Source organism: Chenopodium album, chromosome 24 (genome assembly GCF_948465745.1).
Source record: "Chenopodium album chromosome 24, dcCheAlbu1.1, whole genome shotgun sequence".
Taxonomy (NCBI): Eukaryota; Viridiplantae; Streptophyta; class Magnoliopsida; order Caryophyllales; family Amaranthaceae; genus Chenopodium; species Chenopodium album.
This window is the reverse complement of record NC_137857.1, coordinates 7,522,306-7,539,103: the sequence shown is the minus strand read 5'-3', so window position 1 is coordinate 7,539,103 and position 16,798 is coordinate 7,522,306. Positions and strand designations below refer to the sequence as shown.

At 34.7% G+C, this 16,798-nt stretch overlaps 2 protein-coding genes across 2 annotated transcripts; one reads left to right on the top strand and one right to left on the bottom strand.

Annotated features, from left to right (window-relative positions):
* Nucleotides 1-1,167: 1,167 nt before the first annotated feature.
* Nucleotides 1,168-4,349, top strand: LOC145611911 (sm-like protein LSM1B). Its single transcript, XM_081667293.1, has 5 exons — nt 1,168-1,500; nt 3,088-3,156; nt 3,237-3,352; nt 3,559-3,621; nt 3,770-4,349. The coding sequence occupies exons 1-5, from the start codon at nt 1,440-1,442 to the stop codon at nt 3,845-3,847; spliced, it is 387 nt and encodes a 128-aa protein (XP_081523419.1). The 5' UTR covers nt 1,168-1,439; the 3' UTR covers nt 3,848-4,349.
* Nucleotides 4,350-4,434: 85 nt separating this feature from the next.
* LOC145611910 (uncharacterized) lies at nt 4,435-6,067 on the bottom strand. The gene is made up of 3 exons (XM_081667292.1): nt 5,828-6,067; nt 5,081-5,202; nt 4,435-4,992 (listed from the first exon to the last, which is right to left on the bottom strand). The coding sequence occupies exons 1-3, from the start codon at nt 5,949-5,951 to the stop codon at nt 4,672-4,674; spliced, it is 567 nt and encodes a 188-aa protein (XP_081523418.1). The 5' UTR covers nt 5,952-6,067; the 3' UTR covers nt 4,435-4,671.
* Nucleotides 6,068-16,798: the final 10,731 nt, after the last annotated feature.

Genomic DNA, 16,798 nt, shown 5'->3' with positions numbered 1-16,798 from the left:
TGAACTGAACTGAATTTCAACATATGAGAACAAGCCCTAAGTGTGATTTGTATGGAATGAAAATTTAATGTTAAAGATAAATTTAGGAGCTAGAGGTAAGATCAATTCTCTCCACGTAGTAACACATACATACTGTCGTTGTATGTAAGATTGTAAATGATAATAATGATCATTTGAACCTTCCGTTCCATTTCCTTTTTCTTTTCTCTCACCTCATCCCACCACCGCCACCACCGTAGTACCACCATGGTCAAAAACCCACCATAGTCACCAATAGAGATCGATGTCATCAATGAATCGGGTTCGGATTGGGCGGAGCTTCACTCACATCCATCTACCATTTCATCTTGTCCATTTTCGATTCAATTCATCGCTAGCTCGTTCTCAATCACTATTTGAATTGAGTTTTGTCCATTTATTAGCAGGTAGACCTATATTTCTTGGTTTTAATAGAACTTTTAAAGCAAATGGATCTAATCAATGGATATTATATATAATATTGTCATAACTAGCAACCATTAGCCCTCCATCACTTCACTATGCATCCTACCATAACCACCAAGACCAACACCTTCTAGCCATCACCACACCACCTACGTCATAAACTGAAATTATTTTAAAACTTTTTTTCTTAAGGTGAAGAAAACAGGGCCTTAGAAGCTAAATATTAATTTTGTTAGTTTTATTATAAGCCTATATATATATATGTATGCAATTTTGTTGTTATTGATTTAGAAATGGAGTAAAATTGTACTACATATTGCACCCTTCAATTCAATTTGTTTGCGAATAATTGGCACAGTTCGATATTTTACACTATTTATACATAGTATATTTTACCAGCTATTTGTAATTGAATATATTTTTTTTGAAGGAATATAATTGAATATATTATCGATTGAAGTTATGCATCATAAACTTATTGCAAATAGAAAAACAAAAGAAATTATTTTTTAAATGTTACTCCCTCCGTCCCTAAATTACATTCCTCTTTCTCTCTATTATGTGAGGAATAAATGCTAGAAATAGGAATGTAATTTAGGGACGGAGGGAGTAATGATTTTGTTGAATTGTTGACCTCTACACCCAAGGTCAAACATTAGTGAATGGTCTTTACAAAGAGTGAATTATACTTAAAGCCGTTAAAGGGTCAAACACTTCCTCGTCCAAAATGGGGTTCCTGGATTTCCAACCAATCTAAACTCTAGTCGATTGTTGTTTTGTAAAATACCCAATTTCCAAAATCATCAGATAAACCCTAACCCTAGTTTTATTATTTTGGGAATTTGGGAGATTAATTCAATCGACTAAAGTTAGTAAAAGGGGATTTCTTTTCTCAGTGCAATTGAAAAATTGGGTTGGATTAAGAAATTTCTTGGTGTAAATTTGTTAAATTCTATTAGAATTTTCAACAGATTGAAGAATTGAAATTCAATTCAATGTCTTGGGCTGGTCCTGAGGATCTTTTTCTTTCTACTTCACTTGCTACTTATCTTGATAGTAATAATCTCTTTCTTTCTCTCTGTTTAATTCTGTTTCCTTGTTCTAAGAATTCTGTGTTTTTTAATTTCTTTATTGATTTCTACTCTTTTTGGCATCGTTTCGCTTGATTGGATGTGTTTGGTGTGATCAATTTGAGGTTTATATTGGCTCAATTGTGCTAATTTTACTGTTTTATTGATAACAAGTTTAAGGGATTTTCTGGGGTTTTTTTTGAATTTATGGTGTAGTGTTGATTTAGATTACTATTAAATTCTACATTTTTATGGATTTTTCATTGAAAATGGAAAATTTTGATTGAGAGATCATGAATGCGCTGTAATTGTGAAGAGCATTGTTCTTGTTTGTTGCAATCAATTTGAACAAAAGATTGTTGTAGTGTCTGATAGTACTAAATATTGTACCTTTATTGTTGTGAACTTGTGATCCAGAAATTATGGTCAGGTGTGATTCCTTAGCTTTTCGCTGGTACTTTGTGTCAAGACTGTCAACTAACTGAGTTGTTGTTCTGGCTTTGTTTGCATGTTGAACCTCCTAGATCTTAAGCTTGCTAAATATGTATATCTAAGCGAGCCTGTGATTGTACTCTAAATTTAGTTTCGTACAGTTCAGGGGTCCATGTTGCTTGTACTTGGTCCTCTATAACTGTTGCGTTATCTTATTCGGTCTGTTTCTCATCCTCCCCACCCAACCCCCCCCCCCCCCCCCCCCCCACACACACACACACACCCCATGGGTACTTTGGTTGAATCTCATAGGCACATTAAACATGCTTCTCATGGTGTATCTTATCTTTCAATACAACATTTGTTGTTGGGTGTGTAAATTAATATTTATGGTACCTCCTTTTAGTTAATATAGCGTTCTGTGAATTATCTTGGATTCTTAGCACTGTATATCTATCATCCACCCCATTGCTGTTGTACTAACATGAACCTTTGTTCTTGTTTGAACTTCTTGTCTTTCTGCATGAATAAGCCTCTGTCTTGACTCTTGAGGCTAGAGTTTTGAAGAGTTTTTCTATCCAGTGTATGACATTTGTCTGTATGCACGTGAAGTGTATGATACCTTCTTTTAGTTAATATAGCATTCTGTGAATGAATCTTGCGACTGTCTTGGATACTTAGCAAATGTATACCTATCATCCATTCCATTGCTGTTGTACTAGTATCTAGTATGAACTTTTGTTTTTGTTTGAATTTCTTGTCTTTCTGCATGAATAAGCCTTTGTCTCGACTCTTGAGGCTAGAGTAGTGAGTTTTTTATCCAGTGTACAGCATTTGTCTGTATGCATGTAATGCGATGTTAAGCGAAGTAGATATCTTATCATCAAACTCTCTCCAAAAGGCCTTTGTTGTTCACTTTTATTCTTAGTTTTTATTCCGTATATCCTTTTAACCTATTCAAACATCCCCCCCCCCCCCCCCTCTCTCCCCCACTTCCCTGGGCTGACCTTACTTTTTCAAGTACTCTGCATATCTGATAAGTTTACTTCTCTTCTGATTTCATACACAATCTGACCTGAATTTAACTAAGATTATTCCTTGGATAAATTTACAACTCGCTAAACGTGTATATCTTGTGCAGGAAAGCTTCTTGTCTTGTTGAGGGATGGTAGAAAGCTCCTAGGGATATTAAGGTCCTTCGATCAGTTTGGTACTACTTCTATAGTATTGTTTATTTGTTGTCCTTTCTTCATTGCTCCTCTGCTTAACCATCCCCATTTCTTCGTGCAGCAAATGTAGTTCTTGAAAGTGCCTGTGATAGAGTGATTGTTGGTGATCTTTACTGTGACATCCCGTTGGGTTTGTATATTGTCAGGGGAGAGAATGTAGTATTGATTGGAGAACTGGTAAATTTTATATCCATTTTTAAATAAATTCTTTTGAGGTTATAAAGATTTCGATCAAAAGTGTTCAAGACCATGGCAGTAGGATAACAAGTTGTGGACAAGGCCTTTTAGGAATGGGGCTGTCTCACTGCCCTAGATTTAAATCCTTTCATAGACATATTAAGGAGATTATGGAGTTGACTTAATATTTTTCTGTTGATGGTTAGGCTGTAGGTGAGGAAGAGCTTCCGCCACATATGACATGCGTCTCAGAAGCTGAAATAAAGCAGGTAAAAAAAAAAATCTATTGTTACACGTTTTCCCTCCTTTGGATGAGAAGTTGTCTTGTTCTCCAAAGGGCCTCCAAAATGCTTTCCTTTTTCAAAATACTAGTAGTGTAATGCTGATGCTGATGCTGATCTATGTTTGGTTTTGTAGGCTCGAAAGGCAGAAAGAGAAGCTAGTGATCTGAAAGGAATGATTAGAAAGCAGATGGAGTTTTTAGATTTTGATTGAACGCTGAGCTCCATGCCTCTTTTAGACTTTGTTATCTACCATTCTTAAGTCATTATCCCCTTCCGCAAATTTTAAAGCGGATATCCTTTTAAAGTGGAGTAATTGAATGGGATGCTGCTTAGTTCGACCCCATATCCTGTCTTTCCTTTCCCTTTTCTTCTTAGCTTTCTTTGGCCTCTAGACCTCTACCCCTTCTTTTTTCTTTTTGTTGAGGTTATTTTGGACTCAGCAGAAAAGAATGATCATATTGATCAGTTTATACTATGTGCTCAGTTGCACCTGGACATGGTTAGTGCAATGTTTGTCGCTCGATATAACTGATTACTGTCTGAATTGTGATTGCGCAGCTTTATTTCCTGTACTTCAATTACAACTCAATGCTGTTACAATTTTTGGTTATTGATGTAAAGCCATGTTTTTTGTTATGGCTCCACTACTAACCTGTTTATTGTAACAACAAATATACTGTAGATTGTGCTTTTAATTTGTAGTTGTCTTTTCATTAGTTTAGGTTCCTGTTTCAATCATATTTACAGTAAGCAAAGTCTTTTATGAATTTTAATGCTTTGAATGCTAAAGCTACAAGCTTTTGCAAAAGTTAACCGAGCTTTATAAATAAAGATCAGAAAAAAGAAAACATTAGGAAGCTCTCTTCACGAAGAGAATTCTTATTAAATCAACCAAGCTCTAAATTCTCTGATAGAGGGTTTATTAACCAATACCAACACAAGACAACATGCAAAATCTAAAGATTGTATATAGGGTGGCGGACAACTTCGTAGCAGTAGCTTATAAAACTAGTCTCAACCAAGTATTGAGAAACTTCAGTCAGCAGAAGTAAGGAAAGAGATAAGAGACTCATGTTTCGGAAAATACGAAATGAGCTCACTTCTCTTTGCCAACTCGAAGTCCTGAAACTGGAAAGCAGGTGCACAAGTACATCCGACAAGGGAGTAGTGGCTCTCACTGTCCCTAGGGGCGGCTTTAGTTGCCACACCATCGGGAGAAACGCTGATATCCTTGGTTGGGAAGGAGCCGAACCATACATTAGGGGGCACAGTGTACTGGGGTTGCTGATTATCCATCAAATCTGGACCAAGACAAGTTAACTTGATACTTCCATCCTTCTCATTAAGCTCCAGTATCTGCAATGTCAAATGTTCAGAACTTCAGATTAGACTGGGTTTAGAATTAGCCTGTGCGACACATAATCTATAGATAATGAGCTTTTACCGTTAAAGGCTCTCCCAAATAGAAGTGCCAAGTTTCTGCACATGGAATCCGGTGGAGTTTCGACACACTCCCGGAAGGCAGCAAGAAGTAGATTGCTGTACTTACAGGGCGATCAACCTTGTCTGCAGTAAACCAGCATTTCTAAAGTATCAGTGCATATCTCATAAAACACTTGTTCCACATATAACATCATTTACATCAAACCCATCATTTGTCTAGTAAAATTACAGCCTGAAATCGATTTGGCGAAAGTCTATGATCAGTTGATCACTACATTTAGAACCCTGATGCAGGGTGCATTTTTTCTACATCACCCAGAGAGTTTTATAACAGTCTTGTTTGTACAATTGTACATACAATTCATGTGTGTGCGATTAATCATTATCGGGTTTTAACTTATACTTTCTCCGCATTTTACAAGGCCAAATCAACCCTTAAATTCCCAACTCTCACTTTGTAATCAAACTACAGGGCAATTTTATTAACTACCCAAAATCAAAACTAGTTCCCAATAGATCTTTCGGCTGTTAAAAAGGATTAAAAATGATAATTCTGAAGTTTTTTTTTCCAAATCATTTGATTGATTTATGAATTGATTAATTGTTGCTCCACTTATTCATTAATCAAACAATATATAAACCAAAATCAAAAGTAATAATCAAATACCCAGAAGATAATCTTCAATCTAATAGAACAAGATCATCAAATTACAGATAATTGAAGGGAAAAAATAGAGAGAGAAATTACACTGAGAGGGCAGTTGGGATTTGGAGAGAGAAACAGAATGATCTCTGAAATTTTCATGGAAGAATCCACCTTCAACATGAGATTGCAAGTTGAGCTTTTTCACAATTTCTGATGAAGTCACCATCTCTCAAGATCAATTAGTACCAACCTATTATTTGATTTTGATCCGATTATTTGTCCGCATTTTGTCATATATGGCATACGTTACTTTGGTTTTTCAAACGGGGTGGGCGGCTTTTCGATGAAATATTATGTGGATGCTCCTATATTTTAAGTAGTAAATTGAATAATTGGTGAATACGATTTAAGAGTTTTAAAATACCACATATGAGTATATGACTGATATAAGGGTGTCTATCAATGGAGCTCCGTCAGATCAAAATTATCTAGGAGCAGTTCAGAAGCGATGTCATTAGTTTAAGGGTATTTAATTCTTGTATTGAGAATTTAGATCTCTTAAGAGATGATTGTAAGTGCCGAATGACTATTATTATTTAATGAAATCACCCCTCCCTATTCCATTCAAAAAAAAAAACTGATATAAGGGTGTCTAAGGAATGCACGATTGCACGTACAACAATAGAGACCATTTGGATTAAGGGCATGGGTCATAAAGTTTAATTTTGATGGGTGTTTGGGTTTGCTATCTTCGACCTTGTAATAATGGGATGTCGCAATCCTTTATTTTCATAATGTTGATTTAAGGTTGCCACATATAATATAATGTAATGTTGATGGACAATTTCAATACTCCTTAGGTTGTGTAGTCGAATACGTGGCGTATGTGTCTTGTGTCTAAACTTATCTTTTAAGTGAGAGCTGGAGAATGATTTTTGGTCACTCCCTCGTGTCAACCTTATAAAATAATGGGAGTGAGTTTCACAATTGTTGACTTGCTAAGAGTTGGGCAACATTATTGTGATTACGCTATGGTTATTTTTTCAAAATTCAAAGTAGTTTTGTACTTAAAAGATAACCTAGCTTAGATAAAGCCCTTAACTATGAACTAATGTCAAAAGCGAATATCACATAATCACATACAAGCCACACAAATGAATAAAAAAAATTTGCATGTGAGGAGGACTATTAAACATTGTATAGAATATGGATTTCCAAACAACAAATGTGATGGTATAAAAGACAGCGCAAGAGTAGACCTTACATACTGCAAAGCCAAATTAAAATAGATTTCACATGTGAGGAGCAGTTTCGAAACCACACTCTAGAGTCTAGCCCCATAAAATATCACATGTAAGTCATCTAAAAAAATGTACTTGCATGTGAATGGAAATGTTGTATTGAATGAATTCTATGTAATTTTTTTTATATTATTTTATGACAGGGAGTCTAATATATTCCTAAATAACACACGTGGATAAATTACATTAATAAAAAAATACTCCGTATAGAGATTTAGTCACTTTACACATTTACTGTCAACATGATTTGAAGGTGACTACTCCTTTAGTTTTATAAGGTGGACTCTTTGTTGATACTCCGTACAACGGTTGCTACCTGGGCTCACATCTAACACCTACTAATAACTGAAACAGGTTAGCAATTAGCACGAAGTCAAGTTAGTAGCTTAGTGTTGGTTTGAATTGTTGCACATAACGACATAACAAATTAACAAGCATGTTGATATGTTAGCAAACTTACTACTAAAACAGGTGGAAATACAAATGTACGATGTCCAAACATATGACTTTATACGATCAAATTGGAAATAATAGGTGGACATTAGTGTATGTGACAATGAATTGAAGTATTTGATTGACAACTAATTTAGAGGCGCAAGCTATTTAAGAGAATTGCCTTCATCTATTAAACACCTCCATCATAATCAACAAATCTAGTCAATCACCTCTATAAATTATTGTTAGATATGGAGTACAATTGTACGAACATAAATTAATAAATAATAATACACAATATAAACTAACTTCAAAATAGTGTTTTTTAATATAAGATCGCCATGTTATATAGTATTATAGAAAAGAAAAAGTTCATATAACAGGACACAAATCCATAAGAAAATTGTTGTAATTGGCCTCAATGATACTAATTATGGGCTTGGTGCAAAATATAGCATAATTTTTGGTGGGTACACTCACAACACAAGTTATATAATTAGAGTATTCCGACATCATTTATGTCTTGCTTTGCACCTAATATTGTAATTTATGATGTGGAGTGCACCAATGCAATTTGAAATTTTATGTGCCACTTTTTGCACACGAGTCATACGTAATGTGATCGAGCCAAATATTTTTATTTAAAAAATAAAAATTGCATACTACTCCTATTCTTTTTGGGCTTATTTGGTTGGATAAATTGGAATGAGTTGGAATGGAAACTATGTTTTTGTTTGGTTGAGTTTTTAATTATGGAATATCATATTCAAGGAGTTATAACTCTACCCTATAGGCCTATACCTATGGAATCTCATACATACCCACCTCACTCATTAAGATTCACAATCCATTCGATCTATTGATAAAATATAAAATTCATTCCAACAATAAAATCAAACAATGTTAGGGCCTATTCTCATACGTTGAAATTCAGTTCAATTCAGTTCAGCTCAGTTCAGTTCAACTCCTAATTTCCTTCTCTTATATAATATTCATTTCAGTTCAGTTCAGTTCAGCTCAATTCAGTTCAGTTCAGTTCAGCTGAGTTCAGCCAATGAGAACAGACCCTTAGACTCTATTAATTCATACCACTCTTAGCTAGTATGAAATTCCATACCAATTTATTATAATAGTATAATATACCAAACACCCCCTTAATCAATATAATTCATTTTCCACGTAAATCGAAGAGAAAGTTATAAGTAACTCCGTATACGTCTTGTTAGATAGCTATTGTTCACATGCCTACTTCTTAATAAGGTAAAAGACTAAGCTTAAAAATATAAAGTTTGTAATATTCTTTAGTTCTAACTGTAGCACAGAAAACTCCATGCATACATGTCAAATATTTAACTCATTTTGCCCACATCATTATATTTTGAGGCTCTTTAATATACGTCCCAATGTGTAATCCAACTCATTCTTTATTTATTAATAGTCTCTTACATTGCGATCCCTCTACTAAAAATGAAAATTAAAATTGAAAAAAAAAAATCTAATTTATACCCGCTTATATCATAATCTTTGCGATTCTATACATCTAAAGATCGCTATATTCGTACCATTTGATGTGTTACGTATATTTTTTAATTATTTCGGACCAGTTGTTTGCAAGTTGATAATTGAAGAGAGTAGAAAAAAGGTACAAATATAAGTAGCAAAGGGGAATATCCTCTCCTAATTCTGAGTGAAAAGAGTAGCAGCCTCATTTCCAGGTGATCTCATGAGCCACAAATTCCGCCCATCCTTCCTTTCTGATTGGTCAGTTACAAGTATAATCACTCTCAACAATATAACATAATCCCAATATTTCTTTGACTCTTAATTCTATTGGCCAGCCAATTTTAGCCCTATTCAGACAAAAATATTGCAAAAATACAAACATCATACATCCAAGTGATCCAACTAATACAAGATATCCTTAAAAATCCAGCCAGTAGATAACTAATCGGACCCTACTGTGATTTCTATTGTGCACTCGAGTGTCATTCTAAGATTATCAATCGGAATCTCAAGTGAAATACATGAGAGTTGATTATTCAAATATATGTAGATCGTGTTTGACAATAACTTTTAAATATGAGTAGTTTTTAGTGGTTTGTCCAAATCAATACACAACATCACAACTTAATTGAAAAAAAAAAAAAAAAAGTGTTTAACAAGATTAGTGATTAGTGATTAGTGGTGCAAGTAGTTTTTGCTAAAAGTTAAAATAGTAGCTTGTGATAGATAAAAGTAGTAGTTGATCATACATTTTATTTTCTACATTTTTAGATTAACCAAATATGTCTTCACATTATTTTAAAAAATGTATTCACATATAATCGTCAATCAACAACTAAATTACCGAGCACTCATAGTTTAATCACCTATCCTCACGATTAATAACCATTGACAGCTACAAGCTACTCAATCCGTCCCAAAATTATATGCCTATTATAATTTTTATGGTCAAGCTTAAAAATACATATTCTCATTATTATAACAAAAATTGTAATAATGCAAGATATTGTTAGATACGTCCTAATGTGTAGTTTCATAATATCAACTATTTTAAAAAAAAAAATGTGTAATTAAAGATATTAATGGTTGAACGTATGCCTTAAAAACTGTATAAAATAAAACAAACAATTAATTTTGGTACTAAAGAGTATGTACAAATGTACAATACTATGTAGTATTCTTCTCACAACTATATTTTATCAAACATTATGATAAATTGCAAATTACGAATATTACTAACATCAAAATGAGATACACCCGAATTTACAATAGAATCTACTCCGCATATAAGCCATTCTCGTTATAGGCCACTACTTTCGCACGAGTGGTGAAATAATATCCCTTTCCCTTGGTACAAAAATGAATATTTCAATAATTTCATCTCAAAAAAAAAAAAAAAAAAAAAAAAAAAAAAACGGCATTTTGGCATCTTTGATCCTTCGATTCTGAGCATATTATTTCCTCTCTCCATTTTTTTCCCTCCCTTTAAATACACCCTTTCTCTCTCTCTCCTCCCTCAACACACTCTTCCTTCCTACCATAACCACCACATTTTCCATCTAATCAATTATTTCTTCACAACAACAAATTTAATTAAATCAAAACAAAAATGAACGGCCTTGATTCACCCTTAGAGTCATTCGCCTTCATCCCAGTAAATCTTAGCCCTCTATTCTCCGCAGTAGTTAACAATATCTGGGCATGGCTCGCCTTCGTCACCGCAGCTTTTAGCTTCTGGCGTATCCGCAACTCATCCATCAAAACGACGTCGTCCCACATTTTAGAGCCAGCTCCTACGGTTCCCAAAACGTCGCCGTTTGTTAGAAAAGGCGGTGTCGAAGAAGAGGATAGAGAACCTGAAGAAGAAGAGGAGGAGGAGGTGTTGACGAGGGGAAACAGTAAAAAGTTTTTTACTGTTTTTTGCGAGGAGATAGAGAATGATAATGATCATCATGAAAATGAAGACGGTGAAATAATGGACGGTGGAGATTATAACGACGACGACAATGAAGCTGAGGATGATGAGGTGGAGGAGAAGAATGAATGGGTGATGATTAAACGATGGGGTTCGTCATCCGAATTGACGGTCGAGATGAGAGGAGGTGATTTAGGGTGGTATAGTTACCAAAATAGGAAAGTGATTGATGGGAGTGTGGTAAGATTATGGGGTGAAGAGGGGGAAATTGGTTGTGCTTCTCCTAGGAGTGGTCGAAAACGGGTTTATTCATCGCGTAAATTATCCACCTCTAATAGTTTTTAATAAGCTGTCCGGGATTTTACTACTATTAAATATTCTTTGATCATGTATTAGAGATGGGTAGTTTATCCGATGGGTAGATGTGGCTATCGATAGATCTCTCGTAGAGTCGTCGTATGGTTGGAGTTACGACATTGGTGCTAACGTGAAGTTGAAGGATTAAAATGTTGGTAGGTTATACCAAATAATTCTTCCTACTAAAGTAATGCTATTAGTACTTTTTTTTTAATTACTACTCTAGCATTTGTAATTGTACATATATATTAATCAATGATTAATTTACTCATTTTGTTATGGTTTAATTTCACTTGAATGTTGTCTTGTTGAGTTGTGAGATTTATTCCTAATGACAATGGATCGGAGCTGTGTTACTCCTAAATTAGTTCCATTTTTTCCAATTCTTTTAGTAGTGGCGTACTCTTCCTTGATTACTTTTCTAATTGCACAACTTTGACTCCTAAATTTCTAAGAAGAATTAACCTTAATGTTCTTTTGCATGTACTCGTACTCCATAGTTAAAATTAATTACTCCCTTTGTATGTATTACAACACTTGAGAAACTTTCAATCTCATGTTACAAAATTTAAGAGAAGATATGAATGTATAATGAGCTTATTATATTGAATGATATTATAGTGAAGTGGACGGGATAATACTACCTCCGTTACAGGTTATGTGCAACGATTAGACATTTTTCCTCTCTGCTTTATGTCAAATCGTTGCACATAACTTGTAACGGAGGTAGTATATATTTGAAAGTTGCAAATTAAATAGTGGGCCGGGTCATAGTAAGGCTGGGTAAGAGGTGGGGTGAGTTCAATACTTCGTACTTACAAAGGTAATTAGTGGGTTATATTTATAAATTGAAGTAAAAAGTATATTAATGATCTCATTCTATTTTAGCAAGTGTGTCAAATATTTAAGAATGGGCGAAGAATAAGCATTGTGTTAGATAATGTGGATTGGAGGAAGTATCTATTGTTAGGTATAGTTTGTTACATTTGTATTGGGGGCCTTTAAAGTAAGAGGAAAAAGAGTTTGTGTATCAATACAATGTATGCTTGATTGGTTGTAAATGCTTTATACGATGATGAGTATACTCTTGTTGATTACCTATGTATTGTTTTCTACCAAAGGTAGTTAGAAAGGATAGATGCATGGTTGATTGTCAAGTGTACATTAAATGATTTTGAGAAAAAGAGAAAAGGATTTCCTCAATGGTGAGAGGAGTTAAAAATGTCTTACGAGTACATTTTTTTATTAGGCGGAATTGACTTAAATTTTAATTTTAATTTACTCGAAAAGCACAATGAGGCATACATTATTATGTGTTGGGAATTAGACCAAGACGAATTAGAGAGAGTATTGGAGACTGAGAATTGGTTAAGTGGGAATGAGTTACGAGTGATTTTGATCCACTAATTTTTTATTTCAATTCAAATTTTAAGTCGATTTTTGATAATATATATTGCTAAATGCATGCAACCCTTCCATTTAACACTACATTCTAATTAAAATACCATTATTAACTTCAATTCATATTCTCCTTGGTCTTACGACTTGTAGTGTCAAGACTGACAAATTAATAAATTACACAATGACGAGCAATTTTTTAGTTGATGAGTGTTCAAGGAAATACTTTATTTTTGTCAAAAAAAAAGGAAATGCTTTATTTCATGTTCTTTTTGATTGAATGGAGTTGAAACAAGTATTGAACCGAATGTGGTAGTATACTAGTATTCTACTACGGAGTTATGACATTGTTAAATTGCTTTAGCTATTTAGCTTGGACACTTATAAGTATAGTTATTATAGAAAAAGTTAGGAAAAAAAAAATTGAATTAAATTAAATGGTTGTAAAATGACTTTTAAAAAATTGTTTTGGAAAAGTACAAAAAGCCCCATTTGCAATTACCTCCCTTCAAAAAAAATTAAATAAAATAAAACCTAAATTACCTATTAATTTTATTAATCTTAAATTTAAGCTCAAATTCATTTCTTTTTTTTTTTTTAAAAAAAAAAAAGCTCAAATCATAGCCAGGCGGGGAACGCACCGGGACTAAACTAGTATAACTAATATATAAAGCTAAATTTTTAGCTAGACGACGAGACAACAACACTTGGTGTTCCATCTTTTCGCCAAGTGTCGCAACACGTAGGCGGCAATAGCTAATTATAATATGACATGTTGGATTTATTTGAATATATTTTTTTTGTAGAATAGGATAAAAAAAAGTTATTTACACGATAAAACTTTGATTTACAATTTTATTTCCAATACAAAAGGAAAAAAAAAATCAAATATATATATATATAAGTCTTAACATGCAACTAGCCTTTCCCTAGATGTTCAGAGAAAATAAAAAGAGATGATTAATAATCCATGAGTAGAATAACATACCCCCTTCAATTCATTCCTGAAAGTTCAACTCACTTTGCATTTGCGCGGTCTCTAGAGCTGTCAAAAACTGACCCGATTCGATAACCCGACCTGAACCGGCAATGATCTGAACCCAACTTGTACCCGGACAATGGGGAGAAACAAGTGACCTGTAACCCGGCCTGAACCTGACTTGACGTTAACCGACAATCGATTTGATCCAATACTTTTTGACCTGAACCGAACCTGCACCCGACCTAAGAGTAACTGTCAACCGATTTAATCCAATCCAACAGCAATCTGAACCCGAACTACTACCCGACCCTATTAGAACCTATACCCGAGTCATGGAATGTTTAATAAAATTTATAAGCCTTTTGTTCAACTTATATATTGGTACAAATCTGTAAACCCACAATCCGATTCAACTTTTATACCTTTTCTTCTCTATTGCTCGCTCCTATATAGGTTTAATAAAATCTTGATAATGCTGATCAAATTATGGAAGGCGTAATTATATAGGTTCAACTTGAGCACATCGATATTTATTGGAATTGAACTTGAACCAAAACCCAACTCAACACTAACTCGAATCCAAATGTATCATCAATTAACCCACTCAAACCTGACTCACACGCAACAACCCAAACCTGAAATTGAATCCGATATGAATTTGGCTCGAATTGAACCCAAGAACCCGACCTTAACCGATAATGATCTGAACCCAGCCTGTATTCGAACAATGGGGTGGATTATAGCCTTCAATTTTGCCACTTTTCGCCACCGGACCTCAAAACCTCAGAATTTCCTTAAAAAGCGTGGATTATTCTTCAATTTTGAAATTCTTTGACCTTTTTTCGCCCGGAAATAAAAATTGCCGATATATTTACCATGGTCCCTAATACCCTCCGGAAGTCCAATTGGGTCAGTGGAACCATCCAATATGCTCGTAAACGATCATTTTACCCGTACACAACTTGCACCGATTTTGTAAACTCAAGCCTACCACGGACTTTTATGACAACATATAATGATCATATATGGTTTCAAACGGCATTATATGACGTCCCCAAGATGTATTCTTTATAGGGTCTCAAGGCTTTTCGCCACCGGGCCCCTAAACCTCGTATTTTTCTCAAAAAGCGTGGATTATAGCCTTTAATTTTGTAATTTTTTAACCTTTTTTCGCCCGGAAATAAAAATTGCCGAGATGTTTACCATGGTCACTAAGATCCTCCTGGAGTCCAATTGGGTTGGTGGAACCATCCAATAAGTCCTGAAACGGTCATTTTACCTGTTCGCACTTGCACCGATTTCGTAAACTCAACCCTATCACAGACTTTTATGACAACATATAATGATCATATATGGTTTCAAACGGCATTATATGACCCCGAGATGTATAGCTTATGGTCTCAAGGCTTTTCGCCACCGAGCCACAAAACCTCAAAATTTCCTAAAAAAACGTGGATTATAGCCTTCAATTTTGTAATTTTTCGACCTTTTTCACCTGGAAATAAAAATTGCCGAGATGTTTACCGTTGTCCCTTATACCCTCTGGGTGTCCAATTGGGTCAGTGGAACCATCCAATATGCCCTTAAACGGTCATTTTACCCGTTCACAACTTGTAGTGATTTCGTAAACTCAAGCTTACCACAGACGTTTATGACAACACATAGTGATCATATATGGTTTCAAAAGACATTATATGACCTCAAGATGTATCCCTTAGGGTCTCAAGGCTTTTCTCCACCGGGCCCCAAAACCTCAAAATTTCATATAAAAGCGAGGATTATAGCTTTCAATATTGTAATTTTTTGACCTTTTTTCACCCGGAAATAAAAATTGTCGAAATGTTGACCATGGTCTATAATACCTTCCATGAGTCCAATTGGGTTAGTGGAACCATCCATTATTCCCTTAAACAGTCATTTTACCCCGTTCACAACTTGTAGTGATTTCGTAAACTCAAGCCTACCACGAATATTTATGACAACATATAATGATCATATATGGTTTAAAATAACATTATATGTCCCCGATATGTAATCCTTAGGGTCTCAAGGTTTTTCGGCACCAGGCCCCGAAACCTCAAAGTTCTCTAAAAAAGCGTGGATTATAACCTTCAATTTTGTAATTTTGGACCTTTTTTCGTCCGAAAATAAAAATGGTCGAGATATTAACCATGTTCCCTAATACCATCCGGGAGTCCAATTGGGTCGGTGGAACCATTCAATATGCCCTTAAACGGTCATTTTACCCGTTCACAACTTGTAGTGATTTCGTAAATCAAGCCTACCACGTACATTTATGACAATATATAATGATCATATATGGTTTTAAACGGCAATATATAACCCTGAGATATATCCCCTAGGGTCACAACACTTTTCTCTATCGGGCCCCAAAACCTAAAAATTTCCTTAAAAGCGTGGATTAATAGCCTTCAATTTTGTAATTTTTTGACATTTTTTCGCCTAGAAATAAAAATTGTCGAGATGTTTACCATGGTCCCTAATACCCTGCGGGAGTCCAATTGGGTCGGTGGAACCATCCAATATGCCATTAAACGGTCATCTTACCCGTTCGCAACTTGTAGTGATTTCGTAAACTCAAGCCTACCACGGACGTTTGTTTATGACAAAATAAAATGATCATATATGGTTTCAAACAGCATTATATGACACCGAGATATATCTCATAGGGTCTCAACACTTTTCGCCGCCGGTCCCTGAAACCTCAAAATTTCCTCAAAAACCGTGAATTATAGCCTTCAATTTTGTAATTTTTTTGACCTTTTTTCGCCCAGAAATAAAAATTGCCGAGATGTTTACTATGGTCCCTAATACCCTTCGGGAGTCCAATTGGGTCGGTGGAACCATTAAATATGTCCTGAAACGGTCATTTTACCCGTTTGCAACTTGCACCGATTTCGTAAACTCAAGCCTACCACGCACGGACGTTTATGACAACATATAATGATCATATATGGTTTCAAACCGTATTATATGACCCCGAGATGTAACCCTTAGGGTCTCAAGGCTTTTCGCCACCATGCCCCAAAACCTCTAAATTTCCTCAAAAAGCGTGGATTATAGCATTTAATTTTGTAATTTTTTGACCTTTTTTTGCCCATAAATAAAAATTGCCGAGATGTTTATCATTGTCCCTAATACCCTCTGGGTGTCCAATTGGG